This window comes from Spea bombifrons, chromosome 1 (assembly GCF_027358695.1).
Source record: "Spea bombifrons isolate aSpeBom1 chromosome 1, aSpeBom1.2.pri, whole genome shotgun sequence".
Classification (NCBI taxonomy): Eukaryota; Metazoa; Chordata; class Amphibia; order Anura; family Pelobatidae; genus Spea; species Spea bombifrons.
Genome location: NC_071087.1, coordinates 144178846 through 144198294, shown reverse-complemented (window position 1 = coordinate 144198294; position 19449 = coordinate 144178846). Strand labels below are relative to the sequence as shown.

Genomic DNA, 19449 nt, shown 5'->3' with positions numbered 1-19449 from the left:
TATGTGTTATATATTTATTTTGTAGGCTTGATATAGTGAATTTGGAAAAAAAATATGACATTTGTGTACACCACCATTCCTGGGCTAAGGAATGGGTTCTACTTGGTACGATACATACCTAAAATAGCTTCTTGGTAGAAGGACAAACTTAAGGAGGTGCCATATCTGCAAGGCTTGTGGAGAACCCCCAAGCAAATGCATAGATGTATTTCTCAGAATCTTCTCTATGGATTCTGCATGAGTTTTTGTCTCAGCCTCAGTAATTTGCAGAAGCGTTCATCAGAAGTTAATTGTGGAGCGTTTTCTAGCACTGACTAATTTTTAAAGTTGATGCTATTAGTTAGGCCCAGACCTAGTGTGGCAGGACAGGTGGGCTGAAGCTTAAAGGGCATCTCACTTGTAACCATCCTTGAGATGCACTACCTTCTTAGGCAAAACACCAGGATAGGATATATCCCAAAGCAAAATGAGAAAACTCGGCTGGAGGTGCTTTCCAGGGTCAGGTCTGGGGTAGGGTACCCTCATAAATAGGTCTCTGGTTTTAGTGGATTATATTTGAAATATAGCTCAATTAAGCTGAAATTCCAAGTGAATATTTAAGGTCCTTACAGAATTGTTATAGAAGGTTAATTACAGGGGCCAGTTACTGTTCAGCAGTTAGACAGTGAAAGGGCATTCTCGGATACTAAAAAGAGTCAAAGGTGATTTGTACCTCAATGACCAAGGAAAGACAAGGTAGAATAACGACTATACAGTTTGAAGGCTAGATGGATAGTCTAAACAGCTGGTGAAAGGTTAAGGTTGTACTGAAAATCAGGGGTTAAAAGGAAGTCAGTACCCTTTTCAGAGCTAGCAAAACAAATCGTAATGTAACATAATAAAGGAAGCTCAAAATAACATTTGTAGCTGATATGAGTGTTTCATTCTCTTACAACTTCTGTTTTGCTTACTTTTGTAACAGTATTGATATTCACTTAGTTGCTGTTAGCATACGTTAGCATTGACACATGTAAACAGGTCAAGCAGACAACTATATAATGCAAATACATGGATAACTTACTATCCAGAAAATATATCTTACTTTATCAACTCCATCGCATTGTGTTTGACCAATAAAACCTTATAGTTTGTTTGTATTAAGATGCTATCAAATTTGACTTTATTGTTTTCTGCACCATTGTCCAGTCGTAGAGATAACTTATTTTCATATGAACATGGGTCTAATACATGTATGCTACATAAATGGCGCATTCTATAAAGCCCATGATAACATGGTCTAGAGAGGGGAGGGAAGGATACTTGTGATGTGTATTTGTTTTCCAGCCTAGAGCTAATAGAGATTCTGCTGGGTTCCATACCGAACGTATATCACAAATCACAAATCACAAATAATTGAATGGCAAACCTCACACAGACTGCAGTGGAAAAATGAAATAAAAATAGTGATTGATGTTTTCTCAATTAATATAACAGGGCCAATATATCTTTCTTTTTATTTCATTTTTCCATTGCATTCTATCATTATTAATTTACTTGCGATAAATGTCTGTCTCCAAATCCAACCCACTTACTAGTTAGAACTAGTGATTTGATACATTATATAGCAAAGTATGACATGTAATATGCTAATTTCTATAGAAAAAAAAAGCACAGCAGCTTATCTGCCAACAGCTAAAGCACCTGCTATTAAAATATTGTTTCCCTTTAAAAATTGTTCACCTTCAGTTAATAAGAAAACATAGACTCAATTAAGTGGTTATTTCTAGTTAGCATTTATCCTCTCAGGCTGGGTAAATAAGAAAACATCAGAAATCAAATTTAGGATAAACTACAGACATTCAGAATTATCCACAGTCCAAATTTGTAGGTGTCATAAAAAAACAAAAGTCTTAAGAAAATTAAAAGCATTGGAAAAATATATGATTGCGGTCTATATCTACAGCAAGGATAATTGTAGTGAGAGTGAATGTTTCAATGGATTTCTCAGGATTTGATTTGGCCAGGGTGATCACTGCAGGGAAATTCAGGAAAAGTAACGTAATATTACAGATGGCTTTTGTTTCCGTTTACATCAACACCTGGTTTCTGGTATCAGGAAGTCGCAGTCCCACTAGACCTCCACAAACAAGGACAGTAGAGGCCAGCAAGATCGGAATAGCTTTGGTGATTCCAACAAGTGAACCAAATATCAAGTTCCCAAGTACAGCTGCTGCTTTGCATAGTGCATTCAAAAACCCAAAGCCGGTTGCCCTGTAAAAGAAAACAAACCCAAAAAATGAGAGAAAAATCAACATATCTATTGTTAAAAATAAAAGCTAAGTTTATTTCACGTGGAATAAAGAATGCAGAAGGAAGAATGTTCTGGATGAAGGTCAAACACCCCATCATTCTGTGGAGACTATAATCGGCTTTAAAATGAGATTTCAATGCTATAACATATTTTAACTGAATGTGTAATTCCCATTAGATTCATATGTGTTTGTTTTGGAGCAGATATGTGTGAACATAGTGTAACAAGATCTGTAAAGCAATAAGGGAGTTACTGATGGCCCATGTTACTTCCTTATTACTGGTCAACACAAAGATCAGTGCTTTTAATGACACATAACCTCAGCTGAGTGAACCAAGGAGCAGGGGATGGAATGAGATCCCCCAGATTCTTCCCAACAGACCATCAGGGACAGCTCCCGAAGCCCCTTTATGATCCTCCCCACTCAACCTTGTTAATGGGAATTAGACTTCTCTATTTGTATAACATTTAAAAAATACACCCAGATTAGATTTCTATATAATTTAGTCTTTAAAAAAAATACATCAATCACACACTATAAAGTAAAAGAGGTTTTAAAATTGCTTAAATTAGTATGTTTTTCCTTCCCAAAATGACTTCGTTTGAAGGTTCACAGAAGTAATTAAGTGTAGTTAGGGCAATTTAGATGTATTTTGAACACATCTCGTTGCTTCATTAAAAATTAGGACGGCTTCCTCCTTTTAATTTGGAAGTAAGCACTTTCTTTGTACAAAACATAGGTTTTGTTTCGTGTTACCTTTTGTCAGTAGGGTAGAGCTCCACAGTAACCACATCAAGGGAATTCCAGGCAGAAATAGTAAGACCATTGTAGACGCACAACATGCCAACCATCATAGACTCACTGGTACCAAACCACAGCAGGAAACAACTGATACCAGACAGCACCATCGAGCCTCCTGTGCAAATATCAGACAAAGGACACACGATTAGGCTTCGCTCCCACAATTTCCTTGTTCGTATTACTTTCTTATTGTCTCATTAATAATCAAGTAACATAACAGTTAAATGTGCAATATCTGCATCTGTAACATCTGGCAATAGGGAACCATCAGAACATAATGGGTTATTCATTTACACGGGGGGATCAAACAAGATAGGTTAAACTCAGACTACTGTTTAGCAAAATGTTTTAGTAGTTAAAGTATGTTAGTAGTTAAAATGTTTTTTCTCAATAGTAGCTATCAATCAAGGCCACTAATCGTCTATGGCAATATAGGTTTGTTCAATTTTACAGAAAATAGAAAAGCATTACCCCATGTCTGATACATTGATCATTTCTATTTGGTTTCTGAATGTAACAAACGTTTTTCCCTCCTCCCATTTTAAAATTAAAGATAACACTATACCTAACATTGTCAGTCGCCCAATCTTGTCCATTAGAAGAGCTGAGACAATGTTGCCTGGCAAAACAGCCAATGTCCCCAGGAAATTAACAAAGTAGATCCAGTATGCACTGTAGTCATCATCAAAGGTAATCTGACATCCAACTTTAGGCTCAGTAAATGTGCAGTTATCCAGGTTACTATCAGTAAACTTGTACTTCTCAAGGTCTGTAGGAATAAATGCAAATCAATTTAATGTACACAAATGTATATTTTTAATATAAAAAAGTATATAAAAAGTATACAAAATTATATAAAAATAATATAAAATAAGGTATGTATTAATACATAAACAAGTTTTTCAAAGTTTTACTTGTATTGCTTAAAGGGTGATCTAGGTTTTTTGTTTAAATATTTATGTATCAGCATGGAATTTGTATCTTGATGGTGCAGCATTTTAGGTTAAAAGGTCATATACGGTGTATAATGTATAACAATACTGTCAAAATTACTAACATAGGTGCTAGATACCACAGAATGAAACAAAGACAAATATTGTATAGTGAAAATGGTAGAAGACAGTATTTTTTCTTACCCTATTCATAATAGTTTTTCTATTCATAATATTGCAACCTCAATATAAAGACTATATTAAAATATTTACACCTTGTCTTTTTCGTCAGGGATTTTTTTTTGGAAGAAATGCATTTGTAAGATAAATGTATCCCTTTTTTTTATTTTTGGTGGTGCTTTTAACAATTTTGGTTATATAAAAGCTGTATTATCTTTATGCTTACATTATACAATAGTATAAAATGTTGATAATACATTTTGAATTCCCCTTTTAACTACAAGTGCCTATTCAATATAACAATTATTTTGTAAACTATTTTTTAATTATTTTATTTAGTAATTTAGTAATTTTTTCCCAACACATGCAAATATAAGCTGCCCCTTCTGTTATATAAGATGTTTTATTTTACATTGACTTTCCCATTTTTTTTCCTTTTTATTCGGAATAATTTTTTGATATTTAACTCTCTAGAAAGGGTAAACTTGTTTTTAAACATTGATTATGAATGATACTCTTTTTCCCCACAAGGTGTTGCTGTATTCATGTACTTTCTGTTGGGGAACAAATCCGTTAATAATCCTTCTCACATAATGATAATACAAAAACTTGTGAAATTATTTCTTAGGAGATGAAAGTGCACTGTTTCGTAGGCAATCTTAACTTAATATTGGGATATCCAAGTTATCATAAAACAGAATTTACCCACCTGTGTTGACAAAATGTGAATTTATAAAGGTGCAGTTCTTGAAGTATGTGTTTAGTGAAGTGACATCCTCAAAGTAACATTTCTCAAAGAGAGAGTCTTGGAAGACAACTGACTTAAACTTCATTGACAGGAACCTGTCCAATATAAAGCATTCATGTAATTAATGGTGTGTATTTTCTAATACAGAGATTTGTAGTAGAGTTGACCATTTCATCACAACCCACAGTGGGCTTCTCCTGTGAGAAGGGTTGGCCTGTCCCTGCATAAGGGATAGCAGGGCTCCCTTCCCACCACCAGGACTTTCTCTTCTACTCATGTTTTTCGGTGGCAAAGATGGCGCAGACAAGCCATTTGGGGTCACCGACAAGCCATTTGGGGCAAAAAAGGTTTCAGACAAGTTTTTTTGTTAACTGACAAGCTGTTTAGGCACAAAGATGGCGCAGACAGGACGCTTGAGGGCTAGGGTCACCACATTTTATCTATACCATTAAGTATGGAGCGGTTGAGATTAGGCACACCTGTATATTTCACATGCACACTGATTCATGTATGCACACACCATCACATACACATAAAATGCATTTCATATTATTAGGAAGACTTGGGAACCATGATGATTTCAGATCTAAAAATATATTTATATTATAATATACATACAGTGATTACCAGACATGAGCAGTCTCACACAATTAACCCCCTCCATTACCAGACATGAGCAGTCTCAGACAATTAACCCTCTCCATTACCAGACAAGAGCAGTCTCAAAAAATGAGTCCCTCTATTACTAGACATGAACAGTCTCAGAAAAGTAACTCCCTCTATTACACAGTCATACAAACAGAGAAACACACTCACTCACATATGCACACAGCAGGTTTCTTACCTGGTGCAGGCTGCGGCTTACACAAAGCTCCTTGTGGAGGGACTCAGCCAATCAGGAGAGGCTTCTGAACTCTCTGCTAATCAGGAGAGTTAAGAAATCTCTCCTAAATGGCTGAGACCCCCTTAACCTAGTAAAGGCTTCTACTTCAGCCCCACTCTATTTAGTGGTCCAGGGAAGAGTTTTTTTTTCTTTTAAAGAGAGAGACTTTGTCTCCTTGAGCAGACCCCCAGGAGAGCTGGGCCCCTTACAACTGTAATGGTTCTAACCCTTGATGGCGGCCCTGAGGGATAGTTAGTGAGAGACTTCTTGGGGCATTTCACGTATTTAACTATGGATTTTACAGGTCAAGCTAGCTCTTCTTGCAGGAGGAGATAATTGTGGTTGGGCCTTCATAATACATAGTGATATCACGGCATTGATCATGTTCAATTTGCATGCAAATTCCCAAGATAATGACTACACCCAAATATTCATATATCATCTGTTTCATATTTTACCCCACAATTGTAATGTTATTCAATTCAAGAAAAAATGCAGCGGTTTACTCTTTGTCTACTTTTTGATTTCCATATCATTATGGCTAAATGCATGCATCATTTCCCTTTCTTTGTAAGAAACCACCATGTTATAATTCAAAAGGTTAATATGTATTTGTGTAAGAAAATAGGATATAGCTATATTGATCCAAGAGAAAATGAATATTTAGTAGACGTTGATATCTTTCATTAGACCAAAATGTAGAGTTTTTTTCCCTCCAGATATAAGTATAATACACCAGGGTATGTTTTTTTGCAATTCTTTTACCCTATTGTATTGTATATAATGCGTTGCAATTAATAAATATTTCATATTCTAAGTATATAATATCATAAAGGGGAATACATAAAAACAATAATTCTACAATTTCATATTTAAAATTCCAATACACTGTAACTAATTTCCCATGCCTCTTAAATCTTTTCCTTCATTCGCAGAAGTGAATTAGCTTCTCATTGCTGAATGCATTTGTCTTTCATACTGAACTACTTCTCTCCTCTGGTGCCTTATTAAACATGCCTTCTAACCACTTCAGACACCTCTAGAGTCCTTTCACAGCCAAAGCCTCTCATTGACTGCCCTACTCATTAATCACAAACTCTCAAAAGCTCCTATTCTTAATGCCTTTAAGTCCGGTTTTTGTTCTTTAAAAAAAATCACCTACATTGATTGAACCACAATTCAGCTTTTGTTGTGTCGTGTAATGTAAAGAAGACAAAATAAAGTGCAGTTTTTTCCCTTCAATTGTACTTATTACACATAAAAAATCCCCAAATAGCAATCTGGTTTTAGTTCACCAAGTTGAAATGCAGAATGGATATAAATATAGCGAAGAATAAACTCAGAATTAAAGGTAGGCTAAAAAAAAAACTTCATGTGCAAAATATGCTGTTTGTAAGTCATGGTTTTGGGCTGCAGATGGTGCTTGCAATCAATAACAATGGTGTCTACAATGCTTTATTATTATGTTTTATTGCTAGAGTATGTGACACAGAATATTTAACGGTACCTTAAACAATTTAATAACTTAAAAGCTGATTTCATTTTGGTTCAAGTTATAATAAAATGTTTTGTCCTCTGTAATATTAAAATACTAAATGTTTGTAATTTTCTTCTTTACTCTGAATGTTTCATCTTCTAAAGCCAACACAGCATCTTTTATAAAGCCTGTCAATGTATGGTTTTTGTGTCACCTGATAAGCTTTGCACTAGAAATTAAAAAAGAAAACAATTCTGGAAAGGGATAAGTCATTCAACAGTACTATAAGTTATGTCTCTAATTACTACAGTTACTTAAAATGTTTACATTTAGTAGAGTATGTGGCACACAACCTTAAAAGTGGAAAAAAATAATAAAAAATGGTTTTAAAGAAGTACCTGTCATTGACAAACTCTCCATTTGTATGGATCTGGTTTTCCAGGGTGAAGTTAAAGGTGTAGTTTGAAATATGTTGCCCGTTAAAATTTTTCACTCTTAATGCATATTCGTTCTCTTGTAGGTGTCTGATAACATCGGAAAACCATACTGACAAGCCGTAGTATCTGTAGAAAGAAATAGTAACTTCGTGAAAGCTGTATAGAGTTTGGGATTAAGAGATATGTCCCAAAGATTTATCCCCCCTATGCTGTTCATTTGCCCACCTTCTGTTTACATTTACTTGTGTGGGCATTGTCTTTGGGGTAGGTTCCTTTGGAGGGGCAGGGAGATCTATGGCCATCTTTACATGTTGTTGGGCGTAGGGCAGCAGGACATGACAACACGGCCAGCAAGTTGTCTTTTCTTCCTCCAATAGATGGTCACACAAATGTATATAGGGTCGTACGATAGCAACTGGGTCTACCATTAATAGGAAGGAAAATGTAGCCATGTTTTCTATAATAGTTCTTAAGTATGACTGAAAGCCTGATAAAAGAGGTGGGTCTTTTTGTTAAGGTTTGTAATGATAGTGCCTCCCTGACTGAGTGCCGTAAAGAGCGTGGGGGCGGTGTGTGGCTGAATGCCCAGGAACGTGACTTTGTCTTTATTCTGGGCACTGAAAGGAGAGGTTTGTTGGCCCGGCCAAAGAAAGCAAGATGGACTATTGGGTGAGGATCTCTTTCAGGTACTGTGGAGGTTGATTGTGTAAGGCTTTGAAGGTCAGCAGACGGATTTTAAAGTATGTACGCCATTTGATTGGAAGCCAATGCATGGAGTGGAGAGCAGGTGTTATGTGACATGAACAAGTTTGATTGGTCAATATCCTGGCTGCTAGTCTTTTCAAACTAACCTATTAGCATTGTATGAAGAAGTCAGTAAAATATAGATCTAGGAATGGCAGTAGATATGATCTTTTTGGATTTTGCTAAGACATTTGATACGGGTCCACACAAAAGGTTACTGTACAAATTGTCAGAAATAGGCTTGGGGCAAATATATGTATTTGGAGTGGAACGCAAATAATTGTTATAAATGGAAAATTCTCTTTGTATGGGATAGGTACTCTTTGTCCCTACTGTAATCACATATAAGTACTGTTTTCACACATGTACTTCAGAAGAACATTTAAATACAAAAACAGATAACATACAGGAGATGGGGGCCCTCAACACAGCTGGAATTTTATGTTAATTTTTTTTTTAACTTAATTGCTACTACAATAGCATCCACCACATGAATAGTTTCTTGGCTGGCTGAGGATGTTGAGGGCAGCACCAAGCAGCTGCCTGTCCTAGCGTTATACTCTTACCCAAATGATAGTGTGAGCCATACTACAGTCAACTTGATTGTGTTATCTTTGACAGGGTAGTCAAAGCACCTTGTGAACGTCAACCATATCTGTAAAATAATATGCAGTATTATCAAGCATGTCAGTAAAATTATACATTAAATCATTATACATCACATGACAGATAAAGACAACGTTAATTAGTGGACTAACTAATTACCTGGTTTCATTTTAATTAATTTGTAAAAAGAAGCAAAAATAGCATCGGCGTTGACAGGACCCATAACTGCTCAGTTGTACTGTGTTCTAATCTAGAGTGTCAGTTCTAACTATGATCATATTCCCTTTGGTGAATTGCTCATTAGAACGGTTCCAGCAAAGAAAATTGGTAATTATTCTGTAAATGATTCCAGGTTTTAAAACCACTATGCCAGCTGGTAAAAAATAGAAACATGCAAAACCATTGTTTATATGTTAATTGTGTTAACAGTGTTTAACCCCTTCCAGACTTCATGGCATTGCATACGTATGTGTTATACATGATACAGTGGTGTCCTGTCTCTGTAGAAGATATTCTGGGTGGTCACAAGCAAGTAACACACCTTGAGGAAGCCCTACACTACTCTCAGTAGTGGGTGAAACTCTTTGTGTGAGGACACAGGGGCCAGAAGGGTATATTTGGGACCCTCTCAGGGAACTTCCCACTGTTATTGCTTGCTGTATGGGACAACGTCCCACTCTGCCTCCCCATTATTAGTGCTGTTCACGTTGGTGCAGTTGTTCGCTGGAATGGTGCAAGGTGGATATGGGCTGCCATGCATGGGACACTTGTAGCACTACAGGGATATAATTAGTACGCCTATGCCAGCCCGTGGTGGTGTTACAGTTAAATGGGTTATCAGTGGTATAATTGATAAATACTTGAGTTGGCTCGGTTCCAGCTCATGTTATGGTTAGTTATATGTTAACCCCTTGGCTGCTAAGCCATTTCACACCCTGGTGCTAAGCTAGTTTTCGGCATTTTGGTGCATCTCACGTTTAAACGTGTTTCAAGTAAATTTCTTGGGAATAAACTATACAAACCATATATTGTTTTTTTCAGCACACCCAGCAGATTCCAAATATACCATTTTTATATGTGTATGTCTCATTAGGTTTGCAAAATACAACCAAAAATGGGAAAAAAGTCTAATTTTTCACTTCCAACTCAATAAAAACTAGTTTGTAATGTTATTTTTCTAAACTCTAATATCAAAACCTGTGTTGCTAAATATTTGTAGTAGGTAACCGGTCTAAAATAAACAGACATTGAGAACAGTAGACTGTGTTTTTCTAATATTTTATTGCTAAAAGTTAAATTTATTAGACTATCACAAAATTCATCTTTAAATTTAATGCATGGCTGCCATCAATTAAACAGCTCTAGCTGCCCGGGATGTTAAAATATGCCAACAAAACTATATATTTTTAGAAACTACACCCCCAGCCGCAGCAAATGAGGTCTTATTTGTATTTGTATCACAAATCTGACTTGCACAACAAATAAGTGAATATCACACAAATAAAAATAAAAAATAAATAAAATTAAAAGCGACAAGTTCATTTATGTCTTCCGCACTCCAGGTTTGTCCTAGAAACACATGCAGCCCCTCATTTGATGCGCCAAGGGGTGTAGTTTCTGAAAATATATACTTTATGTACCATAATTTAACTTCCCAGCTGTCTAGAGCTGTCTAATTGCAGGCATCACCCCTAAATGTTTTAAGACAATTTTTTAACAAGATTCTCCAATCTGCCATATCTGAAGTTAAGGTGGTCGAGACATCTGGGAAGTTAAATTAGGGTACATAAAGTACACATTTCAAGAAACTACACCCTTGGAGCTTCAAATGAGGGGTTACATGTATTTCTAGGACAAAAGTTAAGTTCACAGATAATGATGGAATATGTCGCTTTGGCTAGAAAATATGTTTTTTCTAACCATAGCGACATGTTCATTTGTGTTTTGCGCACTCCAGGTTTGTCCTAGAAACACACGCAGTCCCTCATTTGATGCGCCGAGGGGTGTAGTTTTTGAAAATATGTACTTTTTGTGCCATAATTTAACTTCTTACGTGAGCAGTAATGCCATGTCAAGGCTTCAACCCTAATTACTGATCATTCACACGCCTTTCATATCTCCATTCACTCGCAGAAGCACACACCATACTTTCCATACATTCACTCACAGAAGCACACACACCATTCTTTCCCCTTACAATCCCAAAGAGATGATCGTAAAGGGAGAAAAAAATCACTTTTACAGCAAAAAATAAGTTTTGCAGTAAAAATGCAAGGGGCTCCAGGGATGACATGGTTAACTTACGTACTACAGGCTATATGGCTGATTTTTGCAGTTCATCTGGATTTCAAAAATTGCCTTCCTCTACCATTGGCTAAATTTAACCCCATGATCAAAGGGATCATGGGGTTAAAAATTAGTATCGACCATTTTTAAAAAGGGAATGTGACTTTTTATAGCTGTATGATCGCTGTGGTAACATTGGCTACCACAGTGATCATTTAGCTAGAATACTTAAACTTTTTTTTTTTTAAAGTTAAACCAGTTTATATTTAGATAATTTAATTTGGGGGTCTCTAGGCAATTTTGATCTTTATTTATCTGCCTTTAGAGACCCCCAAATCATTTTTTTTACTTTTTTTGTACATTTTAATTTTTTTAACATAATATTTTTTATTCTTTTACAGGCATTATACCGTTGGAAAGGTGAGGCGATTACCTTTCCAACGGTATATGTTGGGGGTCTGTAGCTGCTCAGATGCCTGAGATACAGGCATCTAAGCAGCATGCCCCCATACCGTGAAAACTGACAATTGTCAGTTTTCAATAAAGTTGCGCGGTGACGTCATCGCGTCATTACACGCGACGTCACCGGCCGGATCGGGTGGTCCCAGTGATGCCCTTCAAAATGAGGGGCAGATCGCCGGGCTAGGTGGTGATGGGGGTCCACAGACCCCCATCAAGGTAGGAGAGTGCTAGCGACGGCATGGTGCCGTCGTTAGCACCTGACTGGGACTGCTAGCGACGGCACCATGCCGTCGTTAGCAGTCAAGGGGTTAATATGCTTAGGTAAATTTGCATACATTTGCACAATAAAGGTAACTATTTACAGCATTGTTTAAGAATATGTTGAGTGTCACGGTGCGGAGCTGCAAACTGAAAGCACCACTGACAATTTTCTCCATAGTGACTTTAATAAATGTTTAAACTTAGATTTATGGCGTGGTCTCTCATTTGGGTGGGGAAAAAAGTGCCGACCTAGGCTCTACCTCAGTCTTCAAATAACCACATATATATTTTTGAAACAAGAAAGTTATCTTAAAGTTGTGAATCATTTTTTTTGAGTTTTGAAATAAAATCAGCGTTCACTTACACCATAAAGCTCTGTGCGGATTCTGACAAAGCACCTTTTGTACCAGGTTCCTGTATCTGTCTCTATTTCTATAAGCTCGTCAATTTGTTTTGGAGTCTTTATTCTTTGAACCTGAAAAAAAAGGAATGCCTTTAATCTTCACATTGCAGAAATATATCTCATTGTAGCGAAATACATAATTGGAATATTATATTCTTTGAAGGGGATTGGAGAGGCCTGAAGTTGCATGGATAGAAACTGGTAATGGGACTGAAAAAAAGAAAAAATATAAATAGGACATGAGCGTATATTCCCCCACGAATTGATGCATTATGATCATGAATGTGGGTTTGCTTTACATGCAAATGATTTCATTATATTCTATAGATACCATCTCCCCATAACCAACATTGCATTGTGTATGACTATTGACTACTGAACCGTGCAAACACTTTAGGCAAATTTAAGTTGATATCTGAAGCAAAAATAAAATAAGTACAACTTCTACCTCCACAGTCTTGCAAAATCATTTTTCAAATACATGCGTATTAAAGGATGGATCGGTGAAATAGGGTCGGTGATCATATATGGTTGAGCAAAATGGATTAACAGCAGGGACTGGTTTAAACATGAATTTTACATTTGGAAGTACAGACAATATAAGGATAGGAAGATAATTAGAAATGCTAGTATAAATAGTAATCACTTTTTTCTCAGAGGTAAAACTAAATACCTCTAAAACGATTACACATTAAGGAATGGAAGGCACAACCAACAAGGCCATCTAAACAAAGTCTATCTTTCTGTGTTAATAATTGAATTGTTATGCTAAAGGTGTGACAGTAAAATGGTAAAGTTTACAGAGACAGTAAAACAAACATGGTTGGCTGATCCATACAAATAGCATGACTGGACATTTAATTCAGTATTTGTCCTAAAGTGTTTTTTTTTCTCCAGATTTCTAGGTTGCTGTCAGATCATGATATGGACTGTGTTGATAAATAACAGGAGAATAAGGTTTCAGAGGAATTAGAGTTAAGCGGCTGTCACATCTCATCCAAATCCATGCAGGCTGTCAGGAAGAATATCTGTCACTTCTCTACAGAGCTCTATCTAATTTCCTCTTTCCTCTTCAGATTATAACAATGCTAATCAGGTGGGGGGCAATGTTAAATCAACCCAGGAGTTCCCAGAAATATATCTAGTCATTAATTCCACTGTTATTGAAATGATTTCAAGATAATGATAGGCACATTTTGTACCCTTAGTTTACCCTCTATTCTTCCAGAGCACAGACATTGTATATTAAGAAATATCTGATTGTGGGATTAAGGTAAAACATTTTCTACCAGATAATAACAAAAATCAAGGATGCTGTTTTTAACTGAGATCGTAGTCAAAAGGTGACAGAACTTGCTTAATTTCCTGTCCTGATGTCATCTGAATTTTTTCTCCTCCACTCTGATACAAAAGCAGTGAGGACAAATGAGTTGCCGTCAGACAAACAGTGAGGTGGAAGAGACAGTGAGGAAGTACACTAACTTAGTAACAGAGCATAAATGTGTCCAAAATACAACAATGGCAATAATAAAAAAAAAAATCACTAGTATTTTATAAATTAAACCTTTCGTAGATATGGCTAAAAAAGTATGATTTCTTTAGATATTTACCGTGAAGACTTTTTCTGGTTGTCCTCGGGCTCTCATGTTTGTGTCGTGAATTTGTTTCAGGATCATCCAGGCTTCATCGTGCTTTCCGATCTAAAAACAGCAATAACAGAATAAAATAATAACAAGAATAATAGCAAAAACAAGGCACTATAATCAGTAATAAATGTTTTTTTGTGGTAATTTTAAATAAGCTTTAAATGAGACTCAATATTTCACCTCTAAACAAATGTAACTTGAGGAAGCAGACAGAAATATGGGTCAGATTCTATTCATCATCTTTCAGAAGGATGGGGAGGTAATTTCAGATAAAGGATTCTACAGGATGAATAGACCCTGACCTTTGCCCCCTCCCTCATCTTTTGCCCAGTGGAATTTGTGGTTAACATGGTCCCTGACTGTTTTGCATGCCCTCTCCTGAAACTTGTGAAATGTAAAGTCACATAGGCTCACAATCAACGTTTTTTTCCATAGTGAATAGATTTAACTATATCCATGGCAGCTATATAAACTACAATAGGCATTGCTTTAATGTAATTAAGCAGCAATTTATGTGTACCATTGAATTGTAAGATGGAACATCCATTCTAATAAAAGCTAATGATTCAGTTGCAAATAAAGGGTGGATTATCAGAAATAAAAGCTGTAAAACATTATATCAAAAAAGTTACTAAGGTTGATAGAGGCACACTAAGAAGGGTATTCCCAATCTCAAAGGATAGGAATTCTTCATTTGTATATTTAATATTAATACTGTTTTTTTTTTAAAAAAGAGTATGATATTTGACATATTGCATTGTGTGTGTCATTCTTTATTTATGTTTAACAGTACAGAAGATTGCATTTGAATTATCTTACCTCTAATAGAAACCTCGGACTTTCTGGCATGAAAGTTAGAGCAACTACTGCAGAAACACAGGGAAGTGCACAAACAATGACGAACACTCTCCAGCTGTGGAACTGATAGGCAGATCCCATGCTGAAACTCCATCCTTGAAAACACAAATGAGAAAAATTACGATACTACATAATTTATAAGCCCCTACAGTTTGTTCACCATGGGCATAAAATATAAATCTATTTAGCTATTTAGCAAATCTCTATTACAGTGACTGTATATTGTTAATTCAAGACTGCATACTGTCATCATGACCCGTGTAAATGAAAGAATTCACAGAATTTAATATTAACAAAATAGATGCTGCTATTATTTTTTGATAAATTGTTTAATAAGCTTTAGACATTTTAATACTTTGTGAAAAATAACACAGTGGTATTTTGGGGTTTTGTGAACACCTTGTTTTTTTTTATATTCAGTTTAGTGTTTAAGAGAAGACTATACTTACCGTAAGCTATAGGGTAAGTAATCATTGGACTGGTATCCTTTTATTCATATACAATGACCAGTTTGGCATGCATAGGCCATGCATAGGCAGCTGACTGTTTGATGATGTATTACAGCTAAAGTCAACCAGTTACAGAATACTTTTTGAAAAGAGTATAACATGAGATTTATTATAGGTAACATTGATGGACTAATTAGGCCTTAGGTTTATGGCAGCACCATCAAGGGGATGACAGGCTGCTTCCATAACGTATACAAAAACAAAAACTGTCTGCGCTTCTCACCCTAATAAAGTTGGCAACAAATATATAAACATAATATAAATGAGAGGTTTTGGTTATATGAATTGGCCAAAGCATAACAAGCTCACCCGCCACGTCAAGGCACACTCTCAATAGGGTGAGAACCTACTCTCACCTCCTACATAGTGGGCACACAAAGCAGTTTATACGGCTACCAAAACCTTATTAATGTGTTGGGGGAGGTGCAATTAAACCTCCTCCCATTTAACCCCTGGACAGCAATCTGCAACCAGACTGATGAGGAGCCAACAACCTCAAATATGTTCTTTTCCCTGCTTCCATAATGCCCCCCCCTTTTGCCACTGCACGGACACTAGTATACAATGTCATATCTCAACACACCAGACATATGGTACCCTAAAACATGTATTTTAAACTCCAGTTCAGTAGTACACATTTGAGCTAGTAACCGAGCTTTGTCACAGGTTACTCTATCATATTATTTATAGTTAATTAAATAATGTGTTCGAGAATCTTTGGGCTGGCACTGGCTGTTTTTCTACACTTCAGGCTTGGGCTCGACTAGGGTTGATGCCTGTAATGAAACTTTTGGGATAGTCTCTTATTTAAGGACTCTGTCCTGTGTCCTCCATTGTTGGGGTAGTGACAGTTAAGATGTCCCGCTCAGGCAGATTTAGAAGGCTGTGTGTGTTAGGGCAGTGTATGTGTATATGTGTGTTTATGGACAGGTGTGTGTAAAGGCAGTGTGTAAGGGTCCTCTGCTGTTGTTGACTACTCTTCCAATGATACTCAGTCAGCATTATGGTGGACACCTGGCTGGCTGAGAATCATAGGAATTGTAGTTCACATCTACCATCTGCAGCTTTACTGTTGACTGCACTTCCCATGATGCTCAACCTGCATCATAGAAGCAGTATGTCTGGGTGAGCCTCATGTGAACTGTAGTTAACAGCAGATGATATGACAGGTGTTAGTTGTGAATTAAAAGTCCCATGATGCCCAGTCATGGTAGACACCTGGCTGACTAAGCTTCATGGGAATTGTAATTCACAACTAACATCTACTGTTAACTGCTCTTCCCATGATGCTCAGCCAGCATCATGGAAGTAGTATGTCTGGCTGAGCCTCATGGGAATTCAATGTGTTGGTTATTTTTAATATGCATGACTTTGCTAACAAAAATGAAGCACAATTGCTTGTATTGGTGAGTTCTGCGAGAGCGATTAAAAAAAGTATCCCTCTTTCACATTTTGAGATGTTGGGAGGTATGTTTCTGGTGCCTCCCAGGAGAAAGGGTGTTAGGAGGTTTTCGGAGTTAGGAGTCACTATGCATCATTCACAGTCATACATTACACTCTCAGCCACATTAATCACACTGTACAACACAAACCATATAGGTCACAATAAACCACAAGGATACTAATCTTAGCCCTAGACATCCCTCTCAGCCACATAGATCACACTAATCATGCTTAGCACCACATGTTATGTTTCAAATGTTTCTAAAGCTGTAATTTAATTCAAAACATTATAATTTTATTTACATATATAAAAAGCAATACCAAAAAAAGTTCACTAAACATTTGGTGTGTGTTATGTATTGGGGTATTATGCAGTCTGTTTTGCCAGTAGATGGCAGCATAATGGAAATGCGCACTTGTTCTATTGTGTTGGGTCTCTTGTGTATATATCTTAATCTAATGCATGTGGTAACTGAAGTAAAGAAAATAAGTTATGTTCCACTGCTTGTCTGTGTTTGTGAGCGACATCTACATAACATTCAAACATACAAAAGTGTGCCACACAAAGAACATGGTATATGGTTAATATTTTTATATTTTATCCAAATATTAAAACCCTAAGATCAACAGCCCTTTGCTTAAAGTAAGATTAGTCCTCTGCCACAAAAGAGCTTGCAGAGGAAGGGAGTTAACCTAGAATTCAAGGCGAAACAGAACTATACAAAAAACAAGAAACCATGTACATCAGGGGTGAGGAACCTTTTTTCTGCCAAGGGCCATTTGGATAACATCATTCATGGGCCATACACAACGATCAACTTAACAATTAGCCCCACATTGTATATTTATCCCACCAGACAGCCCCCAGGCAGCTCCCCTTTTGAATTAATGCCCCATTGCCCCCAACACCCTTGTGTATTGCCCCGGCCAGCTCCACATTGTATATTTATCCCACCACCCATCCCCCCTATAGTATTGTTTTATGTGATGCCCCTAGCTAGCCCTTATACCCCCTTGTGAATTAATCCCCCATACCCTCATGTATGGCCCCCAGTCAGCCCCACATTGTGTATTTATACCACCCAGCCAGCCCCTCCCATTTAGTATCATGTCATCCCTGGCACCCAGATTGCATCCACAGGACCTGCCTAGCAGCCAGACTGGACTCATAGGGCTTGTCATCTTTGCCCCCAAACAGCCTCCCTGTGGCATATTTGTCTCAAACAGCCTCATTGTACCATGCTGCCCCACCACTTGCACATCCATGCAATTACAAACATATTTATTCACTCATTCACAAATATTAATTTACAGTTACTCATGCATCCACTCATCACCCACAGATACTCTTTCACAAATATTCCTTCATTCAGATACACATTCATTCATTCACTCATTCGCAGATACTCATTCACATATACTCATTCACAAATATTCACTCATTCAGATACTCATTCACAAGTGCTTACCTGCAATATGTGGGATGTATAAATGTGAACCCAATTCCCTTTATCAGGTTTATATATCTCATATTCTGTAGAGTAGTGCTTTGCATGTGCTGACCAGCTACCTGTCAAATGTATGTGTATGTGTGTCTTAGACAGCTTATGTGGTCACCCTTTGGTGCACACAAGTTATCACAGTCAATTCTTCTCACAAGGACAGGAGAGAAAATAGGCTTCCTCTGCACATTTCACTGCATGCATAGTAACCTTTACCGCCATCTGTTATAATGCTGCATTCATCAATGTTTGGCCCAATTATCTATGGATCATATACCGTACTCACATCTGCTAAATTGAAAGTTTTTGTGATTATTTTAACAGCTAGCATAATTCGTTTCCTTAAGATGATTGTCTGCTGACCTATCATAATTGCTTGGGAGCTATATTTACTTTCCTACCTTCAGATGCCTTTGTAGTTGAACCATTTTTATTGTATAGTGGCCCTTTGCATTTTTTTCAAAATTACCTGCCATGCACATTGTCACTTTAATCCAGATTATAAATGCCACCTTGCGTACAGTACGCTTATCCCTGTCATCCTTTAGCTCACAATAAAGGCAATGAGCGTAGATTCTTAGCCAGCTATAATCATAGTATAGTGCAGAAACAAGCCTTAATAAAATGATTAATGATCTATGGCCATTTTCTACTTTCAAATATTTCTTCTGCGGCAGCTGCATTGTGTGTGTATTTCTCCCTTACATAAAACTATTTAACTGCAATATTTAGCCCTTTCATCTCCAGAGGCATGTGTGTCACAGCCATCTGGCATTCAAAGTGTTAAGGACCTCACATTGGCCTTTTGTGGTTTAAAGCTCACACAATTTATAGACTAGACTGTTGAGTTATGTCAGGTTTTAAAGGGGGGCTCCCAATATTCAGTAATATATTTAAGTATTGCGTATATACGTAATATATAATGCTTCAGCTAAAGCCCCCATTGTAACCATTTTTTTTGTTGCCCTAATGCTTCATGC

General features: G+C 36.8%; 1 protein-coding gene across 1 annotated transcript in view; it reads right to left on the bottom strand.

Moving 5' to 3' along the window:
* Nucleotides 1-1485: 1485 nt before the first annotated feature.
* Nucleotides 1486-19449, bottom strand: part of SV2C (synaptic vesicle glycoprotein 2C) — an 85619-nt gene continuing 67655 nt past the window's right edge. Inside the window, exons 5-13 of the mRNA XM_053447960.1 lie at nucleotides 14977-15110; nucleotides 14122-14211; nucleotides 12473-12583; nucleotides 9060-9148; nucleotides 7711-7875; nucleotides 4914-5047; nucleotides 3658-3861; nucleotides 3048-3207; nucleotides 1486-2250 (exon numbers count right to left, since the gene is read on the bottom strand). Of these exons, the coding sequence (XP_053303935.1) occupies nucleotides 2067-2250; nucleotides 3048-3207; nucleotides 3658-3861; nucleotides 4914-5047; nucleotides 7711-7875; nucleotides 9060-9148; nucleotides 12473-12583; nucleotides 14122-14211; nucleotides 14977-15110 (1271 nt within the window). The 3' untranslated portion in view covers nucleotides 1486-2066. The remainder of the gene's footprint in view (nucleotides 2251-3047; nucleotides 3208-3657; nucleotides 3862-4913; nucleotides 5048-7710; nucleotides 7876-9059; nucleotides 9149-12472; nucleotides 12584-14121; nucleotides 14212-14976; nucleotides 15111-19449) is intronic.